This window comes from Melospiza melodia, chromosome 27 (assembly GCF_035770615.1).
Source record: "Melospiza melodia melodia isolate bMelMel2 chromosome 27, bMelMel2.pri, whole genome shotgun sequence".
Lineage (NCBI taxonomy): Eukaryota > Metazoa > Chordata > Aves > Passeriformes > Passerellidae > Melospiza > Melospiza melodia.
Genome location: NC_086220.1, coordinates 3,457,722 through 3,483,068, shown reverse-complemented (window position 1 = coordinate 3,483,068; position 25,347 = coordinate 3,457,722). Strand labels below are relative to the sequence as shown.

At 45.0% G+C, this 25,347-nt stretch overlaps 1 protein-coding gene across 23 annotated transcripts in view; it reads right to left on the bottom strand.

Annotated features, from left to right (window-relative positions):
* The window catches only part of EPB41 (erythrocyte membrane protein band 4.1), a 110,938-nt gene that overhangs the window by 25,206 nt on the left and 60,385 nt on the right, over positions 1–25,347 (bottom strand). For 9 of the 23 annotated variants that reach the window (XM_063177554.1, XM_063177555.1, XM_063177561.1 and 6 more), the window contains 15 exons: positions 22,714–22,944; positions 20,313–20,417; positions 17,329–17,371; positions 15,313–15,388; positions 14,635–14,853; positions 12,428–12,515; positions 11,746–11,898; positions 10,876–10,973; positions 10,369–10,541; positions 8,666–8,782; positions 7,261–7,386; positions 4,289–4,491; positions 2,491–2,547; positions 2,335–2,379; positions 1,539–1,601 (listed from right to left, as the gene is read on the bottom strand). In XM_063177554.1, coding sequence (XP_063033624.1) covers positions 1,539–1,601; positions 2,335–2,379; positions 2,491–2,547; positions 4,289–4,491; positions 7,261–7,386; positions 8,666–8,782; positions 10,369–10,541; positions 10,876–10,973; positions 11,746–11,898; positions 12,428–12,515; positions 14,635–14,853; positions 15,313–15,388; positions 17,329–17,371; positions 20,313–20,417; positions 22,714–22,944 — 1,797 coding nt within the window. The remainder of the gene's footprint in view (positions 1–1,538; positions 1,602–2,334; positions 2,380–2,490; positions 2,548–4,288; positions 4,492–7,260; positions 7,387–8,665; positions 8,783–10,368; positions 10,542–10,875; positions 10,974–11,745; positions 11,899–12,427; positions 12,516–14,634; positions 14,854–15,312; positions 15,389–17,328; positions 17,372–20,312; positions 20,418–22,713; positions 22,945–25,347) is intronic. The other 14 variants (XM_063177563.1, XM_063177572.1, XM_063177573.1 and 11 more) reach the window with 6 other exon arrangements.

Below are 25,347 nucleotides of genomic sequence, written 5' to 3'. Positions count from 1 at the left end.
GCTTCAGGAGGGTGAGGTCTGACAGGAAAATATCTGATCTGCCAAGTGCATGGATTAAAAAAATAAAGGGAATAAAGGGGGTGAGCTGCTGGGTCAGCCTGATTGTAGGGGAGGGCTGGAGCACCTGCAACAGAACTGTGGGAAGGGGAGTGGAGACGGAAAGGGCTGTGAGTCAAGTATTGCACTGATGGGAAAAAAGAGGTTAGAAGCAATGACAAAGCTCTGTTTGGGGTTGGGAAATTGGAGCTGTTTGAATTGGGTGAAAAAGCAACAGGCGTGGTCTTCAGAGCGCTCCGGTGGCAGCTGAACTCTGCCTATCATGTGCAGACCCTTCACTTGTCACTCAAAGCTCTATGTTGTAGCAGTAAAAAAAAAAAAAAAAAAAAAAAAAAATCAAAAACAAACAAACAAAAAAAACCCCAACAACTCCAAAAAACAAAAAACCCCAAGAAACCCCCACAGAAGCTGCAATACTTTGAACATTCTGATGAGAAGGCAGTTAGTACACTCCACTTTCAAGAGGTATCACCAGGGAAACCCTATGAGCTGCTGGTGCTGCAGGTTTGAGTAGAAACATGTAACACAGGACCAGAGTATCAGAAGCCACAAAACATCTCCCATAACAGAGTGTAATAAAGAAAATAAAATATATGATTGGCATGGTCTGTTCTGAGACTGAGCTTAGGTGAAAACAAGTGGAAAGGGCTCCCAAATCCAAAGGGAAGAGCTGTAATGTGGAAGAATATCCTACCCGTGACCACTGAGCCTGTCTATCAGATCCAGAGGGACCTGGCACTGAGTCAGGATGGGGCCCAGGGGTGATGAGGTGCTGCAAGGCCAAAAATGGCTGGGAAGAGGATGGAAAAGCTGCAAACACCACTGCAGCATCCAAAAAGATCCCTCCTGCCTGAAGGAACACAGACATTGTGGTGGCCTGGACATCATAGAGATGACAATTTCACAGAATCCTGGAATGGTTTGGGATGGAAGGGAACTTAAAGCCCATCCCATTCTCCCCCTGCCGTGGGCAGGGACACCATCCACTATCCCAGCTTGCTCCACACCCCATCCAACCTGGCCTTGGGACACTTCCAGGGATCCAGGGGCAACCACAGCTGCTCTAGGCAATCTGCTCCAACTTCACCAGCAGCTTATCCTGAATTTTTTATTTTCACAGGCTTTTCCCCCAGGAAAAGAATTTGTTTCAAGCAGTGAAAAACAGGTCAATGAGCCCAGCACTACCATCCATGATTCCTTGAGCAGCCAGTGGGTCTCAGAGCAGATCTGAGCACTGCCAATCATGTATTTTGGGGAGGTATGAGAGAATGAAAGTCAGAAGAGGAAGAAGGAAGAAGGCCTGCACATCATCATGTTTACTGTCACCATGCAGAAGCATAATTAAAAAATCAACCAAATCAAAAGGTCTTTCATGCAAGAGCATGCAAAAACAAGGGCAGCAGCAGAAGAGGAAGAAGTTCAGCGCAGATGCAGAAGGTTTAGCAAATGCAACTCAAAAAAAGCTTCAAGTTCATACAAACCTCCAACATTAAATTGCTATGCCTGATATAAATGTTTTCACCATCTAGCCTCTTTGATCTCTTCTGTGAAAATGAAAGAAAAGGGGGAAACAAAACAAAACAAAAAAAAGCACAAAAAATTAAAACGTTGGTCTTGTGGGATTGATAAATTGGCAAATTAAAAAGTTAATCAGCGTTGGGAGTGCAGCGCTGTGGCAGCATGGGGTGGGAATTCCCGCTGGGAATGGGGGTCTGGCTCATGGAGAATGGGAGATGTGATGAGTCCTTTAAAGAGACAGCTCCCAGGGGCCTTGGCTCTGGCCACAGACACAATTCCTGGTTTTCTGAGGAAGCCTGGCTCAGTCACCTCACCAGCTCCTGAGGGATGCAGGCTCACCCTGAGCTCGGGGCTGCACTGCCTGGGAGGACTTTAATGTGCACAGCAACTGCACCTTAAACACTTTCCCATCTTGGATGTTTCCCTATCACTTAATCAATACCAAGAGGCTTTCTCTTGATTTTTGTTTTGCATTTCCTGCAATGCAGGCTACATTTAGTTTCTAACTAAATTTGTTACTGAGAAGAAATTTCATAAATCAAAACACGTGTGTTTCTTTTGAACATTCAACATGCATAATTTCAGCAATGAGCTTATCTATGGGACAAAAATTAATTTTCAAATCAAGTATTTGACAGTTTAAAAGAAAACCAACACCCCAACCCAAAGCCCATGAAGAAACTGGAGCACTGTCTTTTTAAACAAGTTACATATGCATGAATGATTTGTCAAATTTGGTGAAAGGGTAAAACGGCTAACCTTCCTCATTCTTATCAGCTCTTCCTCTTTTTCTGCAGGCTGTTGCTGTTGGGCAGTGATAAAAAAAAAAAAAAGAGTTGTTGGTTCATTTAACTACGTTGAACCTTGGGAAAAAAAAAAAAAGTGAGCAACCTAAACTGAATTATTAGCACAAACCTGGGGCTGGGCACCATTCGTGGTGGGGACTGTGACCTCAATATGTGTTTTCCTCACCTACATTTAGGAAATAAATTGGTAAAAACATTTCTTGTTAGTAGATTTGTTTCAAGAAACCATTTAGTTTCAAACACAGCTGCATAAAGTTGGTTTTGAAGTGCTGGGGGAACATGCAAAAACCAACATGCAGCCCTGGGCAGGGGTTAATGACACAGCAGCTCCCCAGCACTTTGTTAGTCAACAGCATGTTAAATAATTCCTCCAGCTTGAGAATTATTTGTATTTGAAACCAGTGCTCCCCAGTGCTTCTGAAGAAGGGCTTCCCACTTGCAGTAGGCTGGTCAGGCAATGTTTTCAAATGGCATTTGCAGCTGGATCTCCCAGTGAAAATCCAAACAAAGCAACATGCTCAAATTAACACAGACCTTCTCAAAACCAAAAATTATTGGTTGTATCGCAGGTATTATGTTGGAGGAGGCAGTAAGAAGAGGCATAGCCACAAAACCAAGCCCAACATCACAAATTAGGTTCTTTCCTGTCCATAAGTAGAGAGCCAAGATTGTCTTAACACTCTAAGGGAAGTATTTCAGGGAAACTAGATTGCCACATACTCTGAAAGCAAAAGCATCAGAGTGATGCAGCGCCATTGGAGAAACAGTAAATTTAGTATGTTCAAATCCACATTTTCCTCCCACATCTATGTTTAAAGGGGAAAAAAATCTAATGTTTAAGCATTTAGGAAAAAACCTGTAATAAGTAAGATGGGATAAGTAAAATTTCCTTGTTCCCAGTGTAATATGAGGGAGGGGGAGCAGCTGGGCAGGAACAGCAGGGCAGGATCTCTGTGCTCTGACTCCCACCCCACAGCGCCAACCTGAAGTTCCCTTCAGCAGTTTCATTTAAAAATTACTGTTCATGCAGGCTATGGAAGTTTTTGAAGCAACTGCCCTTTCTTCACCTCCATCTCCAAACCTTAATTAATAGGAATCATCCCTGGAGATGCTTACACAAGACCCACTGTGTGATATGTTCAGAATTATGTGGCTCCAGCAATGCTGAGAACAGCTAAATTTTGGAGTAATGTGGAAACTGTCTCAAGACAAACACTTCCACTGGACCACTGTAAGGTTTCAGTAAGTCAGTAATATCTGCTGAATATTAAGGACACTGTAATATCAGCAATAATTTTGCACATTATTTCAACTTATTAGAACAGCACACACTTATCAACCCCAGCAAAGAACTTAGACATTTGTAGAAAGATCAAATAATGGTTAAAAGTACTGAATTTAAACAATAAACTCCCCAAGATCTCACCAGTGCCATTTTCAACTAAAGCTTTAGTCCAATTTGCAGCACTGTATTACCAGGTTTCCCAGCAAAAGCCTATCAAGATGAAAAACATTCTGGTGCTGGGCTGCAGACCAGATCCATTATCACCGATTTCACCGGAATTCACTCCTGCTGTCATACCAGGAATCAGGGGGCACAGTCTGGCCATGGGTGAGCTCTGAACTCTAGTTCCATGATCACATGCAGCTCTTGCCAGTGTTTTTAACCATCTATCAGCAGGCTGCACTTGCTTTGACTACAACCACCAATACCCGACTGCCCTGGGTATATATCTTCCACCGAATGTCACAGCTGGGATTCCCTGGCACCCAGACCCCTGTGCCTGCTCCCACCCAGCACTGAGGGATGAACCCCTCATCTCCCAGAACAGAGCTGCTGCTTTGGGGTGACTTTCTTGGGCGATGCTCCAGCCCAGCTCTTCCCAAGAGACTCCGCTCGGGCCTACCTTTGAGGCGTCCACTGGCTCCTCGGGTTTCTCCGGGGGAAATTCTTCACGTCTCACATCAGATTTTGCTGTTTCCTTTCCTACTTTAGATGTCACGTCCTTCACACTGGACTTAGCTGGGGCTGGTTCTGCAGGGTGGCTCTGAGCGATGGCTGGGGCTGAGGTAGGCCGGGGACTCCGCTCTGGGGTTATCACAGCCACTGCTGAGGATGGGGGACAGACAGGGACAAGGTTCAGAGCAGGTAACTTTTCAATGGATTGTGCAAAGTCTTTCCAAATTACAGTGCTGTCATTTAAAAAGAAAGGGAGAAGGAGGAGTAGTATGAAAAAAAGGGAAAAGAAATAAAGATGTTGAGCAAAGCAGCTTGTGCATTTGGTACAGGAGAGCCGAAATTATTTTCCTTATGGTTTAAAATAAAATCAAATAAAACCCCATACCAGATGGTTTACAAAAAGCAAGCTTGCACTCTGCCACACCAGAAGCCACACCAGAAAGGCAAATCTATTTTTGACATTGTGCCATGAATTTCTGGGTCCTTTACACACAACTGACACGGACTCCATTCCAATGCAACTAGAAAAGACACAGCGCAAGGAGCTCTGTACTCAGAGGCATCTCCTCACACAGAAACAGATGGCTTCTGGAAGAAAAACACAGGCTTTCATCCCTGTCCCCCGTCCCCCCCCACCAAAAATCAACAAGCATTGCTCCAGCAAACTTCTCAGCAACTTCCCAGTGGGTTTCAAAGCAGGCTGGGACAGTGTGTCTGAGCTGGGTATCTTCAAGGCAGCACAGTGGGAAGATACCCAGCACTTCCAGGCAAGTGACAGTGCAGAAATGAACAGCATACTGCCAAAAACCATCTTTTCAGAGGATGACAGTTGTGAATACAAGCACTAGGTCCACACAAAGTTAACTGCCTACTTCAGTTCCTGAGTTGCCCAACCCCAAGGAAATAGTCAAGCCAAAGCTGTGTGACAAAGCAAGCCCAAATTAATTTCCTGTATGCACTTAGGTATATAATACACTATTTGGTTCTCCTGATGTTGGTTTTTAGGGATGTTTCACTAAGAAGACATCCTGTCACATAAAAGAATATCTTTGACATGATCTCACATTCCCAAAATCACAGTTTGCAGCAGGACTATACTGTGTATCATATTCCAGCCAATATGAGGTCATTCATGTCCAGCCAGTCACTCACAGAAAATTTACTGTTAAAACAAAAATTGTAATTTCAAGCAACTCCTTAGTAAGAATTCCTGTTGTACTGAAAAAGTAACAGCATCTCATCTGTGTCTTAATAAAACATAGTGAGAATAAGGTGTCCATGTGGCCAAAAAATCATTTTTTAATTTCTGAATTTCCAGAGATAAAAATGACACTTTCAAGACAAACTCCTGGACACCACATACTGTTGTAAACAACCTTAAAACCCACCCCACCACTGCCAGCTCCACTCCCTCCCTGCTCCTTGGCACAGCATTTCATTTCTGTGACCCAGACACTGTGTTATCCTCTTCAAAGGACACTCGGTGCTGTGTCCCAGTGCATTCATGTCACGGAAGCAGTGACAGCTGCTGGGAAGGTTGCACAGAGGTGAGATGGCAGGGATGGCTGGGATGAGGAGGATGCTGGGAGTGCAAAGCTGTCATTGCGGTGGTACCTGACTCCTTTGGCAACGGCTCTAGTTCTCTCACCACCATCATTTTTTCTTCCTCCTCCTCTTCAATTGGGCTTATCTCAATACTGCCAAGATCACGTTTGGCTAAAAAAGTTATGGCTGTGTTAAAATGCCACCTTAAAGAGGAAGCAGTAAAGGAAATATTGCCACCAGTAAATCCACAGGGCCATCTCTCTTGCTGCTCTCCCAGAGTATCGAGACATGCAGGAAAAATAGTAACAGACACCAAGCTTCTCCTGTGTCATCCAACAATGAGTTCTAGGCTGCCAGAACTGTATTTTTGTTACATTTTCATTATTAACTGCCTTTGACTATTTTAACACATGATTTAAACACAGTAAAAAGCACTGAGATATAAAACATAGGTTGTAACTAGATGATTTTCAAGGCCCCTCGCAACCCAAACCATTGCAGAATTCTATGACTGATCATCATCAGCATGGCCATCACCTCACCAACAGTCCCTACTGGGAGCAGAAAAGCCCAGATGAGGCAAAGTACAGGAAGTGGATGAGAAGGGGCAACTACAGCAGGAGAGCCTTGGACGTGCTCAGGTCCGACACCAGCTGATGCCCGATCTGCTGCCACGTATCCCATGGAATACAGAATCATGAAATCTGCTGAGGTGGAAAACACCCAGAGGGATAACTGAGTCCAATTCCTGGTCCTGCACAGAACATCTCAACAATCCCACCCAGTGCCTGAAAGCATTGTCCAAATGTTCCTGGAACTCTGGCAGCCTTGGGACCATGACTGTTCTCCAGTGGTTTTCATAGCAACCAAGGAAACATGTGATGTTCCCAGTTACCTCCCTCTATGGCTTCAAACTCTTCTTCCTGCAACAAGTAATCAACTCTACTTTTAATTATGATTAATATGAATCTGTCTGCAGCAGTGATGTTGCTCTGACATCCTTCCCCAACTAGGCAAGTAGCAGCTCCCTAGTGAAGAAATAAAGTGGAATATAGGTGACCTCCAGCAGTCCCAGATCTCATAACCTGATTTCCAGGCACTGCACGCTCCTGCAGCTCAGGGAAACAAACCTCACAAGAAGGGACAGTATGGGAGGAGCTTTAAGAGATGCCCACATTTCCACACACAGCCAGGGCATGGCACCCGCTCGCTGCACCCAGAGCACACCTGAAAAGCAGCACACAGCAAAGCCAGGAGTGATTTTAGTACAAACACCACCACAACCAGTGTAACCTCTGTCCTACAGCACTGCATCACTTCACCCAGCAGCATCAGCACAGGAGCCACTGCCACCAAACACCACTGCAGCTGTACCTGACCGCGGCTGCACCAGCTCCACTGACTTTGGCTTGGCAACAGGAGCCTTAATGACCTCTACCTTCTCCTCCTCTTCCTCCTCTGCAATGGGTTTCATTTCAAAAGTTTCAAGAGTGTGTTTGGCTAGAAAGAGGTTTGCAGGTGTTAATGGGGGTTGGGGACCCACACAAACACACGATGGTCACCAAAGCAAGGAGTGAGGAGATCCTTCTCAGTAGCTGGGAACAGCAAGGAGGTTTGCAGGCAGCTCAGTAGTCATTTTCCAGCATGGAACTGTGTGTCAGTGCTTTTAGTGCTGTCAGACCCAACAGTGTATTGAATGAGAGGAGGAAAGAACACAAAAATAAGCTTTATGGGCTCCTTGCCCAGGAAAGGAAACATGGGACACATGAACAGTTCTTGAGCATGGAAGTAAGAAGGGCTCTGCCGGCAAAGTCTGGAGGGAAGCAGGTGCTGGCTGTCAAAATCCAGGAAAAACACATCCAGACAAAAAAGCTATCCAAAATCCAGCAGTTTTAATTAAAGGTACTTGAGTGATCAACTTCAAATCTACCCTGGTGTCTGAAATTCTCCACCTTCTGCTTTTACAGCATCCGGCTTTCCCCACCAGGAGATGCTGATTAGTCAGGATTCAAGGAATGCCCATGGAGAGGAAGCTTGCCACACTTCATGAAAACTTGATCTAGATACTAGAAAAGCAGTCATGGAGTCAAAAGCAGTAAAGCAGTCAAAAAATTCTGGCTGGTAGGAGGATACCCAAAGTATTTGCACGTGAATTATCTCCAGCCCTAACACACCACAGGCAGTCACTATGCAAGTGATGAAGACTGCACATATTTGTAACACTGCTGCTATGATACACTTAAGAGTATTCAAACATGCCGTTGTACCTACACACCTCTTAAGGACATTCATATTTATTAACAGTACCTATTCTAAGAGAAATATAAGCTCCACAGAGCAAAATGGGCAGCATTTCTCAAACACAAAAGAAAAGAAAAAGAAAAAAAAAGAAAAACAACCCAAAATGGCAAGGACATTCTGGGATGAAGAATTTCTGAAGCTTCATGAGAAGCTTCAAGATCAAGACTTGAAAACTTAAGTTTTTCAAATCCATATATACAAAACTACCCACATTTAACAAGAGAGTTCCCAAGTGCCAGCACATCCTAATCTTTTCCCCACCTCCCCACAAGAATTGCAGTTTATTCAACTGTGCAAGGTAGAAATTTAAGGAGTCTTCCAGAGCCGGGCTGTGTCTCCTCTCACTGAGAAACTCTTCTTGTACAGAAATGAAGAGAGAAAGCCACCCAATTTGGTGAAAATTGGGAATTGTCAAGAACAAGCATGTAGAGGATAGGAAAGGCACTGCAGAGAGTTTTAGCCACCACCACAGCTATACCTGGCTTCTCTCGGATCTGATCCGCAGGTTTTGGTTCAGGAACCTCAACCACCACCACCTCCTTCTGCTTCTCTTCCTCTAGGGTTCTGAACTCAACTTTTTGAGTCGCACGTTTAGCTGAAGAAATGGGGCACATGTTAACGACTGCCCGCATGGCAAAGGCACAGATGTCAAGGGGGCAGGAGTGTCACATTCCCAGGCTGCTCTTCTCCCATCTCTACATCCAGGTGTAGCACTGCAGCTGTGATTTCCCTACTCATCTGGGGTCATAATGGCATGGGCAATGGGCAAGCAGCAGCACTGGTCCCCTTGCTGCTGTGCACCGTGCCTGAGGAATTTCGCATGCCCAGACTGCAGGGAAGCTGCAATTTGGCTTTGCTGTCTTATGGAGCTCGAACCAACCCTTTCCTCCAGCTCCATAACATAAAACCCAGGCTCAGGATGGCACTGAGCCCACAAGCAGGGACAGCCTGGCTGCTGCTGGCCATGGGGTGCTGAGCAGCCCTGGTTCCCCCAGGCTGCAGAACAAACTTGAAGGATCAAAACAACACAGTCCCTGCTCCATCAGGCAGGTGTCTGTGGTGCACAGGGACGCTCCTCTTTCCCTGGATCCTCACAGTGCACAGGGATGCTCCTCTTTCCCTAGCTCTTAATACTCTGTGATACAGATCATGTGGACCCAACTTAGGCACTCCCTTTTCCATGCCTCACCTCTTCTGCTGCTATCAATTTCTTTTAAAAATTATAAAGGATGAGCCCATCTGACTGACACAGCTCAACTCCAACCTGAGCATCGCTTTAAGAGACACTGAAATAGTTTCTATTCTGGCAAAAAATCTCCCCCTCACGTAAACTACGGAATTTAAGAAGTCATATTAAACAAAACAAACAGAATGGCTTAATTCCTGATTTTTCTTAAGGGAAAATGTTTTGAGACCAAACGATGAAATATCTTTATAAGTAGAACTTAGTTATAAGCCTTCAGGACCTACCTAAATTCTTTTCATCAGTCAGTTCTGCTGGGACCACCCTGGGTTTGCATTTTTGTATTGGGTCTGTCTGAGATGAAGTTAATTTACCCATAACAGACCTCACAGCGCTGTGATATTGAGATAAGGATAAAAACTGGGAGAGGTAATGGGCAAAAGTACTGAGCAATGTTAGAGAGCAGAACGATCATGGGAAATTCTTGTTGTAATTGTGGTGATGGTGAAAGAGGTGGATTAGGTGCAAATTTTCCACTTTTGTTTTGTGTTGGGGGAATTTTTCGTTTGGTTGGGCAGTTTTGTTGATGCGAATAAAGGTTGTGTGATGAATCAGAATTTTCTGAGTTGAAAGGGACCCACAAGGATCACCAAGTACAATTCACAACCAGAGAATCACAGAATACTCTGAGTTGGAAGGGATCCATGAGGATCACAGAGTCTAACTTTCACCATTAAGTGAATGGCCAATATGGGGAACAAACCCATTCCTGTGGTGTTATCAGCACCCTGCTCTAACCAACTGAGCACCAATTCAGTCTCACTACAGGCACATAATTCCTAAACATGTAAGAGGCAGGAACAAGCTCTTGTTCTACAGCGACAAGTTAAGCTGTGTTTTTGTACAGCAGGGAATGAATGCAGGTGTTCCTTGAGGAGTACTTCAGCATCCTGGTGACTCCAGAAGGCAGAGAGAAGACGCAGCAGGGGCTGACTCACCTCCATCAAGGCTCCTGGACGCCCTCTTGCTGGCCGTGCGCTCGAACTGGGGCGCGGGGCGGTCGATCAGGGCGCTCGCCTGCCGCGTCTGCGCCTGCGTGCGGCCGCTGTAGCGGAACTTGGAGCCCAGCGCCAGGAACCTGCTCTTCGGGATGGCCTCCGTGGAAGTCAGCCTGAAAGACACACACATTTAAAAACCACACCTCCAAAGCCAGGAAGGGGCATGTGAAGAAGAATTAAAATAGAAATTAAGGAGTCTCTTGCGTCCACTTGGCCAAGGAAATGCACATACTAACAATGTCTCGCATCTACATGACCCAAACGTCTCTGTCCTATGGGTCTTACAAAGCAAAACTTGCTTAAAAAATTTCTGCAAAAGAAACACCTACTGTCCCTGAAACCATTACTCTCCCATTTTTCCAGAAAGCTAAGGAACAATGTTCATTTTCAATAGTTAAATTCAAGCACTAAGTTACAGAGAGTAAGGCTACTGTTCAGAAAACCCACCTGAAGAAGGTGTGATGTTCAACACATACTTTCCAGAGCTTCTTTGCTGCCCGGTAACTTGGTAGCTTGAACCCAATTGTACTTTCATACTGTTCTTGCTGTGGAAAGCATAAGTTATTTCAGCATAGCAGGAAATAATTGTGTTAGCAACCCAGTCCCCAGACTACCACCTTGGTCTGCTGTGGCACAAACTGCTGAATTTGCCCCACAGTGTGCAGCAGGACCTCAGGTCAGAGGAAATAGAGGACTTGGCCACTAGCCCGGGCATCCCTCAGGATGCACAGGGATTTGCAGAGCAATATGCCGTGGGTTTATCCCCCCTGTCATACTGCCCAGCTGTCAGCTGAGGTCAAATACTGACCTCCCTGCAAGGCTGGCTCACGGCAGTCAAAGCAGGAGAAGGAGGAAGAAGAGGAAAGAGGTGGATCCCCATTGTAGCCTCTCTCTCTGATGTAACCAAGCTGCTGCAGGGATTTCCCCGCTCATGAGAGGCAGCACCAATGCATCCATTCCCTGCTTCCTGCACTTAGATGAAAAGCTAATTCTATTTTTTAATTATTTTCTTTGAATGCAAGCAAGACAAAGAGCCATTGTCTTGCCCTGTTTCCAAAAAAATGAGCTAGTTCTGCCCCAATTCCATCTGTCAACCTGCCATGCCTTTCCCTGGATGCTGGGAATACCCAGCGATGCCAGGAGGTGGTGCTGGATGACAACGTGTCCTTGTTACACTGTCACCAGCTGGCTTGGAGCTTCAGCTGGGATCAGACACCCCGATGACAAACATTCCTGCAGAGCTCCGTGCCAGGGACACACACAGGGACCATCCCAAGGAAACAGAGGATGACAGGAGCCGACAGGAGCCCCTCGTACCTCCCCTGGCCGAATCTTTATGAAGAAGCTGCTGCGTTTGTAGGAAATCTTCAGGACTTTGGGCCATGGGAAGCGGTTGATTCTCAGTTTATCTTTGTAAACAAGAAGGCCACTGGAACAGACTCCCAGAGTGATATCCACTCCTTCCAAGTCCTGGGAATACAGATGAGGATTTAAGCAGTATCAGGTTTATGAGCTTCATGTCAGCAGCTGCCTCCCAAATTATCCCTCTGGTCTTCCCATAAATTCATCCCCCTACCACCTGGACTCCAGCTCCCACTTCCATGGCCACCCCTCCTTTTCTTTCATGCATTTCCTGACAATCTCCTCCCTCCTCCTGATCTCTCCTGTTCTGCTGGTTGCTCTTGATGAGCCCATCCTGCATTTCCTGGAGCACAGTGCCTCATATGGCAGGGAATATGTATTGTATTATAAGTCACTCAAAGAAAAGACCTGTCTATACAAGGAGCTTTGGAAAGTTTCCTGTGACATATAAATAATAAGAAACCACAAACAACCACTTCTCTTGCAGAAATGCCTAAGGCTTTCCTGTTATATGTCAGTATTTCTGTACTTCCTCTCTTTCCAAAGCAGCTTCCCAAAACAGGTAAACTTGCTCCTGCAAGGGAAGGATAATCAAATTACAAAATCCACGGGTAGGTCCACACACACTGGTTCTCACCTTGGCTTGGTGAAGGTCGACTCCATACATAGACAGCTTTTTTGCATTCTCAAGAAATTCCAGGTCTGCTTGGGCTGGAGTCATGGATCTGCAGAAAAAGAAAGGGATTAGTATTCTCAAAACTGTTGCTTTTAAGAGGAGACAGATCAGACTTCATGAAATCCATTAGATTTCCTTTTGCTTTTAACACAAACAAATCTGTGCCCAGATAATGAATTATGAAATCACTCTTACTGCCCAAATTTGTGCTTTGAGCAACCCAATAACACAGCTGACTTTATTCCTGTGAAGCTGTAAGGGCACTAGGAGAAGGAAGTGAAGAAGAGCAGTGAGGGGACAAAACTTGATTCAGCAGAAGAAACCCAACAGAGCAAAAGGTGATAGGTCCTATTCCCCACAGACCTCCCCAGGCCCAGCTATTGTTCTCCAACCAAACACAGGGACAGCTGAAACCACTCGGCAGAGATTCCAACCAGGGGAGCAGATGAATGAGGGGTTTTCTGGAAACAGATGGTGCCCTGTCTGCAGGAGGGGCACAATTTAACAAAGACATCCTGATAATGGAGGCCATTATCAACGTTATTGAAGTGTCCCTGTTAATACATTTCTGGTGTATGAGGTACATTAACAGCTCTGCTGGGAGAGGATTCAGCTGCATCCATTTCATTTTCTACCCTCCTTTGATGTCTTCCTTACTGAGCTCACATACATCTTGTGTGCGATGTAAATAGAGGTTTTAGCAGAGGTAGACAGGGCAAAGTCCACTGTAAGGACAATCCTGTAGGAAAGCCCCAGGAGCAGTCACCATCTCGATATGTGCCTCGTGCTTTGCAAATACAGCAGCAAGAGCCAGAGCATGGTTTAGCAGAGATTTCCCTGGAAATGTCCAAAGAACACTTGGGGACACAGTTTAGTGGTGGGCTTGGTAGTGCTGGGTAGTGGCTGGACACCATGGTCTTCAAGATCTTTTACAACCTAAACAATTCCATGATTCTATGATTCCCACTGAAAACCCTCTGAAGTTTAATGTTCACAGAATATAGACCAGAAATTAAATGGGGACGTGTTGTCGTCTTCTGCACATGCAGACAGATTAAATATAACTACATCTTATACATTAAAGTCTCCTTCTGATGAGGCCATGAATAATTCAGCATTGTGATCTACCACTTTTAGCCCAGCAAATGGCCTTTGACTCCAAGGCATGAAGCTTGTCAGAGGCCCAGTTCTTATTTTCCCTCATTTCCTCTCCTCACAGTGTAAATGGAGGGGAATCAATTTAAAATATTGATTTGCAGGCTTGAGTGAGGTGTTGAGTGGTTACAGCCACAGCCCACATCCACCCTTCCCAATGTGCTCCAGCTTTTTGCTCCCATCTGCCTGTCAGAAAGTCTTGTTTTTGCTCCATCTTTTCCTTTCTAGGAAGATATGCACAAAATAGGATGAGGAAGAGGTTTACCCTTGAATCTGAAACCACGGAGAGTCTCAGGAGTTGCCCAACTCTACCTGAACCAGACACACCTGCCCAGGTCATGGCTGCAGTAGAAAACACTTAGTGCAGGTTTGTAATTCCTTGATCACCTGGAATCCTTCCACTTCATTAGGAAATGAATGTTACTCACTAAATGTGGAAGAAGAATGCCCCAAACAGGCTGTAGGCTACAGATCAAACTACAATCCAATATTACATACATCCCAAAGAAATATATTAAGAAAAGGCAAAGGGCAAGGTTAAAACAAGTAAATTTTAACTTTGCACATGAATTAAACTTTCATGGCTATTCTGTGGAGGGAAAAAAATCACTTGTTACTAAATAATTGCAGGACTTCCCATCTGCTTTCTAAAAACATAATTTCTTCTTCACGCAGGAAAAAGGAGTTCCTGCTTCTAGAAAGATTTTGTCAAAAGTATTAGATTTTTTTGTTAAAAGTTAATGTTCACAGAGTCATCATAAAATCACAGAATGGTCTGGATTGGAAGAGCCCTCAAAGATCATCTCGTTCCACCCCCTGCCATAGGCAGGGACACCTTCCACTATCCCAGGTTGCTTCAAGCCTCATCCAACAAGGCCTTGAATATTTCCAAGCATGGGACATCCACAGGTTTTCTGTATCTCACAGAGGTGGGGAAAACACCAGAAAATCCCATTATTTCCCTTATTTCATGTTGCTGTGCAGAAACAAGTCCTCCACCCACTGTGCCTTACCTATATGTTTTATGGAGTTCCACAACCTTTTCTTCAAGCTCTTTTGTCTGGTTTGGGGCCAGTTTGAATTCACTGATGTAATCTGGGCCATGGAGATCAGGATCATAGTCTCCCAACTCTGACTGGACAGTGTAGGAACCCAGCAGAGCCAAGGTGGCAAAGGAGCAGGGCAGCCGCCCTGTCAGGATGTCCTGTCTGAGCTGCAGACACAGGTAATACCTGAGGGCAGAAAGGAAAATGCTATTCACAGAGAACAGAGAGAAATTTATTAACTTGAGGACAAGTCTCTTTTTTTATGCCACTGATGAACATATGACAATGCTTGTTTCCAAGGTTCACTTATTCCCAAGGTAAACAGCATGGAGGACTGGGGGATTCAAGGTCACCTCCACTCTGCAAATGGAATAAAGGATGCTATGACCAGAAAATGTTGGCTTCAGGTGAAAATTTACTTTCCTATATGAACACACACATGGCAGAGTTATAAATGACACTGCTTTACACATGGACTCCAGTGGAGTGTGGGAGCATCATCACATCCACTAATAACAAAACAAACCCCCTCCAAATGGTGAAGGTATCTGATGTCCTTCCTGAAGGAGGGAAAATCACCCAAATATGAAACATTTCTATTCCACATGCAGGAGAACATGGCAGTAGGACTCATGGATAACTCACCTGGTGATGTCCTCTGTCAGCTGGGCGGGATCTGGTGGATAAAACTTGACATTGAAGGTAAAATCCCAGGGGCCTCCTGCAATGACAAGAGAGAGCTTGAGAAAAATAAACACAGTGGGATGGCTTTGTGATGGTCAGTTGATACAAAAAAGAGCTGGGAACAGCCAGTCTGATCTTCAGAATTTAGCAGATGCAAAACTGATTCAATACTGCTTGCTCTCACAGCTGGCTGCAGCTTAACACCTGTCTAAGTGTAAGATGTGGTTTCATTTAGAGCAGGTAAGAAAAACAGGAGAAAAAAAGCAAGGCAGGGAAAATCACCTGGATTAACCACAATTTGTGGCAAAATTTAAATTAATTGCTAAAAAGCTTAATGACTGACATGTTTCTTCATTGACTGAAAAGGGATTCATGAAGCCAGGTCAGGCAAACGCTATAGATTAATGAATTGGTTGGTTGACCAATTGAATGGATTGGTTTACTACTTAACCCAAACTTCAAAGTTCAAGGAAGGCTGTGCTAAGTCACTCCTCAGCCTAATGCACTGGGATCAGGTGCTCAGACACAGCTTAAACTTAGCCCAACACAAGCATCAGCCTCTGGATGAAGACAGAAAGCACCAAGACAGGAAGAGCTTTTCAAGTTCAGACCTAATTGCTTAAATACACCTTGTTGCAAAGCTTGTATAGCACCATTACAGGCATTAACTGAGTCAGAATTCACATAAACACACATAGAATGGACATGATATGTGGTATGGGCAGTCCAGATGACACAGCTGAAGAGGTAACTCTCTTTTCCTTGAAAACAATCCCATTTCCCAATAGAAGCTAGTCCTGAATGATTTCCATAGTTACATCTTCCCCTGCTGTGCCCTTTAACACTAGTTCAAAATCAGATTTATTTCAGAAAGAGAATTGAACTCACTCGGAAATTTATCCCAATCTCACACAGGGAACAGGGGAAATGGAGCATTTCTGGATTTATTTCTTATGCAATGCCATAACTGGGACTAAACACAAGGCACGTTGTTTTCATCACACACAGTTCAAACCAAGTGATTCCAAGGTGACAATGAAGGGAACAGAAGTTACTTAAACCACCACACACTGGTGTCCACACATTCGTATGTACGTGCAAAATACCTTCACTTCAAGTAAAATCAAGGAATTTGCCATTTAACCCATCCCCAGGGGACCAGATTTCAAAGCAGGGTGATATTCATTACATTCACTGGATGAATTTTATGGATGGAGCAGCTCCTGCCCTTCACATGCACCCTGCTACTGATTCCAAGAGAAGATGGCAGGACCAGGAGCTTTCCCTACTCCAGTCTGGCACTGCCCCCCTAATCTGCATTTAATGACACACTCTGTCCTCAGCCTCCCACCAAAAGGATGCAGAAACCAGTATTTTCCTTCCCAGAACTTCTAAAGCAGTCAGACTTGTTCCCAAGAGAAAACAAAAGCCTCTAAAACATATTTAATTCTGACACTGCCCTAATTTTGAACTAATTCAGTGCTAGCAGACCTTAAAACACAACTTGGGAGAGCATCTGGTATTTGAACTGATATTTTTCAAGCCATCTATCATTCCAGTGCCCTTATTTGGACCCCAAAACAGCCTCAGAGTCCACAAAACCTTGTTCCACCATTAAGTTCTGCCTGAGGTCTCCCAGCCTCCTTTGGGATTTCAGTGGTTCCCACTGACACCCATTTTGCTATCCTCCAGCAAGGAGCACATCCCCATTTCAGCACTGCATTGATAGTGTGGTTTTGCTTCAGGCAAACACACCTCAAGCTGTTTTAACAAGGAAATGACTTTTTTTCCTAAATCTAGATTAAGAAGATCTTAAGAAGGCCAGAAAGAATGCACAGACTGCTTGAACTTGTGCTGATCCTTGCCAGACACCCTCACTTGACCTCTCTCTCCATCCTTGGGCCTCCTGGATGGCTCACCAAAGCCACACTGGGAGAAACCACGCCCCCCCATACACGATAAACTAAATCTACTTACCATGAACCTGCTTTTTTATTTCTTTGGCAGGATCCAGCCACGTCTGTAAGAGGATAAAAACATTCACAGTTTACCAGACATTCTAGAAACACCACAGAAAGCTGAAAACTGCTAAAAATACAGAAAAAATAAAAAAAGGACAATATTTGACACAAAGGCAGCCATGGAAACTGAAGAGATGGTGCATTCTTCACTACTTTCACTCCAGGCTGTGGTCTGCGTGGGTGTATTTCCAACCATTCACCTACCAGGGACTCATAAGTGAGACAGGAGTAACAAGAGGGGGAAAAAAAGCAGATTATTTAGGGCTGCAAGAACAGAGTAACAGGTATGGCCACAGCCACATCCAGCTACCAGGGGCACTTGTACAACACCTCTTTTCTCCAGAACCCTTAAAAATAGGTAAATAGGACAGATACATTAATTTTAAGCACCCTGTCTCCTTACTTACCCTATTCAGATCAAAGATCATCAAGACTTTCTATTATTAGCTATAGTTTTCAATGACCTAATTGCTGAAATGTGAGTAAAAACACCCAATTCCTGAGTAAGACTGGAATTTTTTACAGGAGTGTCACATAAACTTCATGTCTTTTAACTATGACTCAAGTTCCTAGTATTATCTCTGCTACAAATTTAGAAATATATTTTTTCCCCTCCTCTGTAATTTGGGGTTTTGTGGGATGGTGGTGCAATCTAAGCCTCAAAACACAATTCCTGCTTTTTCCATGGTCTGAGCCTTTCCCTTTGCAGGAGTCAGGGCCTGTCCTGCTGCAGGCACTGGGCTAGCAACCCTCCTGGAGAGGTTACATTTAACCACCTCTCCATTTTCGCCAGCTCCCAATAGGATTTGGACGTGCAGGTCTCCCGAGGTGAAGGAATTAACTTATTGAATCCCCCAAGCTAATCTCTCCTGACCAGAGGGACACGTAACTTCATGGCAGGGAGACATCAATACTTGCATTTAATCTCCTCCTTTTATATGCCTACTCTAACATATAAAAGTGGGGATACAAAATTCCTTTGAAAGGGAGATTTGCTGTCTTTTTAGGGTCACAGCTTGGAGCACAGCATCTCCACGGCTGAGCTGGTGCCACAACTGCTCGTTACTGGGGTGAGCCCAGGGTGCAGTCATGCATCCCACCCTGCCTGATCCAGCAGACAATGATGGCAACAGCAATGAACAGCACTTTTATCCCACTGGGTCATTAATCAGTTGGAAACAAGCCTCCTTTTCAGGGCAACGAGCTCCTTGCTGCTCCAGCCACTGTCACAACCTCCTAATCCCACTGTCACCCTCTGCTATGCCCATATGGGTAATTACTGGTCCTCAGAAAGTTTATTCCCTAAATATCAAGGTGGAAAATGTCACATACAACCCTTCCCTATCCAGGAATATACACGTGTATCTCCACCTGCTCTACACAGCTGCAGGTGAGGTGCAGGAGCTCATCCCTGGATCCTATTAACATCATTTCACCTGTGAATCAGTAACTCTGGGGAGGTCTTGTTGGAAGTCACAGCAGGAGAGCTTCAGATTTCCAAGTTCAATGAAACATAACCAGAAAGATTAAAAAAAAAAATGATAGTGTCTTCACCCATCAGAGCAAACCAAAGCAGCTTGCTCCACACTGGAGCTGAACAACCCACGGACAGTGGCCTCATCTGCCCCAGCTTCCAGCTCTGGGACACAGATGTGACAAAACCAGCTGTTTTCAATCCCTACAGTTAAAAAGCTGCACAACCTCTCAGCCCTTGTTGGTTTGGGGGAGAAGGCACATGCTTCTGCTTCCAGAAGAATCAATGCCAAAAGCCTGGGCAAGAAGAGCAAGTCCGAGGCTCTAGGAAACCACAGGATCATTTAGGAAAGGCCCTCTAAGATCATCAAGGCCAGTCATTACTCCAGCACTGCCAAGGTTAGCACGATGCAGTATCTGCAAGTGCCACACCAATCAGCTTTTTGATCACTTCCAGGGACATTCCACCACTTCCTAGGGCAGCCTGTGCCAAGGGCTTGACAACCCCCTCTAGGAAGGAATTTTTCCTAATATCCAAATGCAGCAGTGAGCTGCCCACAGCAGAAGGTGAGCTGCTCCAGTTTACACTCTTTTTGCTCTTAATTGGATCTACAAGTACATCTACCTCTCCCTCTGCAAGAACAAACGCTGATTAAAAAAAATACTCTGATATAAAAAATATCCAGGTTATATACATGGAAACACATTTCACATCCAAGAAAACTGGAAGAAACCAGAGACTGTAAAACAAAGTAGGAGTTCTGCCTGTCTCAAATAGTGTTATTTTTGGTTGCTATTTTGCCTGTGTATAAAACAATATAAAGTATTTAATGACAGACATCTGTCAGGCAGTAACCTGGCCAGAGGGGATTGTTGAAGGTGAAGCAGAGGAAGAGTCAGAATACGGACCAACATGACTGGTCTAAAGGACACAGCATTGGGCCCTTCATCTCAATTATCTCCCTTTTGACTTTATGAAATAGACCTCGAGTAATTGTTGAGTTAAAGGGTAACCAAGGTCTCAAAAGACACTGCTTGAGTCAAATCAAACAAAGACCTTAAACTGAAACCACGAGAAGGAGCTTTGATAGAGTCACATCTGTTCTTCTGCAGAGCAAAGGCTCAACTCCAAATGCTCTGGATGGCACCAACCAAACCTTCCCAATGCTGACACCAGTGCCTGACTCCTTCAGCTTTATACCTTAATGACATCACTTTGCAGTAAACGAATATAATGACTTTTCTCCAGGTAAAGACCCAAGTTCACTAGGCCTCATTCACATAGCTTTTTGACAAAAATCTACACTGCTCTAGTCATTTATTCACCATTTCTTCCTGTGTCATGACCCACAATCCATATTTAGGGAGGACACCAAAACAGGTTTGCAGAGGAGCTCTGCCCCACCTCCTGCCCTGGGGAGATGATGCAGAAAGAGCTGGATCCCCTCAACACCAGCAGGTGCTTACCCTGGAGGTTGGTGTGTCCCATGTGGCCAAACCAAAGTAGTCTTCTTCCAGCAGATTGAGATGGTCACAGACTTTTTTAAGTAGATCCTGTCCCTTGGTGTGTTTCTGCAAATAGACAAAGAAATCCCGTAGGACAGAGCTGGGTTTTGCCTGTCTTTGTTTACAGGAGAGGGGATGAAGGGAAAAGGATCAAACCACACTGTGCACTATCAGTAAGGGGGAAAAAGGTCCTGAGTAGCACCAAATCTTACCTCCTGACTGTTTCAGAGCAAGGATTCCCTACAGGAAAGGGCATAAAAATTCCAGAGACAACCTGACATAAAAATCCCATGGAGACAACAAGAACCACAGTGTGTCTCTCTCTTCCCACCAGCTCCATGTCTGAAAATCCCCCAAAGCTGGAGTTTCCAACAGAGCTTAATAGACACCAAGGATCTGTACAGGTTTTCCCTCCCAAGGTACATCTACAGTGCTGGTATCTCCCAGACTCAGGTGTTGATCAAGAGATGAAACTGCTCCTACAACCTATTCATTTCAGGGGCAACCTGACTTTTCTCATGTTCAGAAAAAACCCATGATTTCCATGGCCTTTCCATCACTCTTCTCTGCTGATGAAAACCAGCTTCTCCCATCTGCCTCATGTGCCCAAAGCTGCTCAGCACACAGCTTCCTACCTCCAGAAATACACTTTGAGCATTCCTATTTCCTCTTTTTCTCTTCCCCAAAGCCTGCAGAAGTGAACTGGCCAAGGAACAAACACCCTTTTAGTCCAAAAGCATGAAGGAAAACATCCCTGAGGCATAAAACTATGGCAACCAGAAGCAGCTCATTCCATTGGCGGCTTTGCTAGAAGAAAGTGCAGCTCCAGTGACGCAAAATCAGCTTCACTAATGCCCGCAGCTCTCCTGTCAGCCATCTCTGCATGGCAACTGCTCCAAGACCCCTGCCTTGTTTTATTCCTTGGCTTTATTTCAGCCTTTCAGCTGTCAGGTCCTTTGTGCACACATTGTGACTCTATAGGTAACATAATGTATGTGTTAGCTTGGGTATTTCTCAAGGAATTGGCACTGATATAGAAATGAAAAAGCTTCCAGGGCTGTCAGTCGAAAAGGATGCCTGAAAACACTAATTCTCCTTGGATAAAGGCATTTGTGCTGCTCTTTTGCCTACACCTTCGCAATTCCTTCCCAATTAAATCTTAATAAACTCTCAAAGCACCAGAGCAGAATTACAGTGGCACTAAAGCCAAGGATGCTTCTCAAGTTAAGAGTCTCACTGACCCTGGACCCACAGAGAGACATTTCTCATGTCCTGCTCACGTCAGGCTCTCCCTGGCTCTCCATGGCTCTCCCTCCAACAGCGTCCATGACGGTATCCACAGGCATTGCTGCAGCAAACAACAGCACAAAGCCACAGCAAGCTGTCACTGGGACTTGGGGAGGAGATTTCCTGGGGCTGCACACGGCCTCCCTGGGCAAGGGGAAGGTGCTGGGGGCAGTGATGCTCTGAGCTGATCCCAGGCAGCACCAGCAGCGCCACCATTACACAAACACTCGGCGCTGACCTACTTGCCCAGGATCACCCAAGGTGACGGTTCCCACGAGGAGCCCTGTGCCCACTCCTGGCCCATTTACCAGCAGGACTGAGGGAAAACAAGCTGGTGGAAGTATGTTCCAATGGTAAGTACCAGATTCTTAATATTCCAGACAAGCACTTTGATACTAAAATAGGGATTTCTGCTCGCTTTTTATTGCACTGACAGCACCACAGCCCTGTGAGAGAATACACAAAATAACGGAGGAAAAAAGCTCTTAAATGAAGAGGGTTGCAGTGCTCTAAGTCAACATAATTTTAAATTGTTTACTGGAAATAAATTCAACAGCAGGCTAAACACAGAGTGTTTTTCTTTACATCCAAACACCAGGAGCTAAGTGAACCAGCAGCCTGAGAGGTAAAGGTACCTTGGGGGACTAGAAAAGCACAAATCAAGTTTATACAACCCATTTTATTCAAAGCCAAGGAGGCCAAAGTTATTTCGACAATTGCAACATACCCCAAAAACCTAAACTCTAGCCTGGGATACAAATAAGAGTGATCATGAACAGCAAGTAATATAAAGTTTGGGTTTGTTTCTTTTTTTAACTTCCCCCCACCTTTATAAAGTAAGGCACCCTGGAATTGTAGAACAATAAAATAAAGATTCCTAGTACCCAGAGGTTTTTATAACACACTAAATAAGTTGTTATAGCTTAGAGCAGGCTTGTTCTGCAGTAAAACCTGTCATGTAATTCCCTAGCAGCACATTAGGCTCCTATTAAATTGTGTTTGTGGTGATTTTTCAAGAGAAGCAGAAGGGAGAGGGAAGAGAGGAGAAGCAGAACCAAACCCCCAAAGTACTTACATCCACAGAACACTCAAAAATGGTGTCATCCAGCAAGACAACTTTGCAGTACATGTTCCTGTGTCTTTTCACTACTTTTGGGGCAGCTTTCAAATCCTTGTCTGCTTTAGTCTCCAGAGACTCTGGCTTCAGTTCTGGCTTGGCACCCTCTTCCTTTGCTTCTCCTTCTTCCCTGTCCTCCAGGTCTCTTCCCAAAGGCTCCTGGTCGTCCCTCCTCTCTTCTTGAGCAGGCTGAAACCCCCAATTCAGAGGTGTCAAACAAGGAAACAAACAAAGCATCACATGGAACAAGCACTACAGGGCTGGGATCTCAGTCAGAATTCATTATCCCACTTCAACCTGTAACCCAGTATCAGGAGCAGCAACTGGGGTGACCAAGTGAATGGTATTAATTTTTAAGACTCTTCCACATACTTTTCAAGTTTTCATTCTGTAAATGATGTAATAAAAAAGAAGTAAGGGTTGATTAGAGAAATCAGGGCAGATTACATCATGCATTCATGGTGTTAGTGACAGCACCTTCTGGACTGGGAAGGCAGGACCCCCAGCACTCCCACTGGCAAAGCTGTTGTTCCAGGGCACTGGCCCTTGGCATGGCAAGGGGGAATTGTTTTAAACTGACAGAGGCTAGATGGGATATTGGGAAGAAGTTCTTCCCATGAGGGTGGTGAGGCCCTGCCACAGGCTTCTCAGAGCAGCTGTGGCTGCCTCTGGATCCCTGGAAATGTCCAAGGCCAGGCTGGACAGGGCTTGGAGCACCATGGGACAGTGGAAGGTGTCCCTGCCAATGGCAGGGGGTGGGATGACATGGCCTTTAAGGTCCCTTCCAACCCAAATCATTCTGGGATTTTATGGTAGCAGCAGCATTAAAAGGAGGGTCAGGGCTGAGGCTTCATGGCCATTGGAGCAGCTCTCTGCCACCAAAAAGGGAAGGCAGCCTCCACACCACCATCCCTTTTGCCTAGGGAAGCACTTTGCAAGCCAGTTTACTCCACTCAAATAGCAGAAAGAGATGCAGTTTGGGGACAGGAGGAGGAAGGAAGCTGTTGGTTTTTTTTTTCCTCTGCCACTTCAGCAGGTTAAACAAGTTCACAGCAGGCTGTGACGATGCTGGAAGGGGCTGAATGCAGCAGGAGCAAAGAGCTGCAGCAGAGGAAGAGCAAAACCTTGTCTGTTCAGCCCATCACATCTCATGAAATCACACCCAGGCACAAGTGCAGAGAGGTATTTAAAAAACTAAATAATGTCCACAAGCTGCTGACTTCTGTTCCAGCAGAACTGGGACAATTGGGAGCAGGGAATCAGTCAAAGCTCCTAATGCCTGTCGGTCAGCATTTATCAAACTGCAGCACCTCGCAAATGCTTTCACAGCAGAAATATCTGCCGAGTGTCACAGTTCAGAAAGGCACTGACAGTCATCTAAAATAAGAACTAAAAAAGACACAAACGCGTCGTCTAAAATGAATGACCCATGAAGAAAGGCTGAGGTGCAAATTCACATGGGCTCAGGACCAGCAAATCAGAGATAAATAGAGAAAGAAATAATGCATTAAAAAAAAACAGAATGGTTTGGGTTGGAAGGGATCTTAAAGCTCATCTCACCTTCCACTAGACCATATTGCTCCAAGATCCATGCAGCCTGGCCTTAAACACTTCCAAGAACAAGTTCCTCTTGAAAATACAGTTTCTGGGCTGAAATTGCCTGAAGATCTCCACCTCTTCCCCATTCCCCATCCTGCTAATCCCAACCCTCAGAGGAATAAAACATGAGCAGAGATCCTCCCATGGTCTTCACAGACTCAGAAATTTGGGAAAAGAAAGCAAAAGCTGTTTGTTACCTACTACCCTCTCTAAAACACTGTAATTTTAAGGAGGTGGATTTACAATTATTGCCTACTGGCAATGCTTGAATTCGTAAAGTATTGCTCCAAAACCGAGCATTTGTGGGTGTCTGGAGTGACTGTGAACTTAAGGCAGTCGGTAAGAAATCCAGATTTCACCCTGTCTGGCTCTAGCAATACATACAGGTTGGTTGGGATGTAAGAAATTTCCAGCTGAGGATAAGGAATACCCACCTTTTTCCACTTCAGCCTCAAGTAATAGTAGAGCTGTAACTACCCAAGAAGAAGAGAGGGCACCCAGCTCCCCCAAATCAATAACCAGCCACTGCTCAGTGAATGTTCCCTGGGGGTGTCTCTGCCTCAATTTCTGCTTTAGATTTTTAAACTTTAAATTTTGCATGAAAAATGACCCTGGCTAGAAAGAGCAGACATCAGACACATCCCAGGAGCTGGGATCAGTGCATGTGCCATGCAGAAATCCCTGTCTACATGATGCATAAGCAGAAAATATTTGTATTTGGCAGGCTCAGCACTAGCCCGGACCAAGCAGATGACCAAGTCCTAAAATGCCATGCCTGGGCTCCCTGAAGTTGAAGAAACCTATTCCCAAATCCAAATACTCCTGCAACGTCCACCTTGGGCCACTGACCTGCCCTGATCCTGCTCACACCAAGGATATCAACCTGACGATCAACCCTGGGTTTGGACTCAATGAATGTGAACCCTCTGTGTTCTGATGTGACATCCTAAGCCTCAGCAGAGCAATGATTCAGCACAGGGCATTTTAAATTAT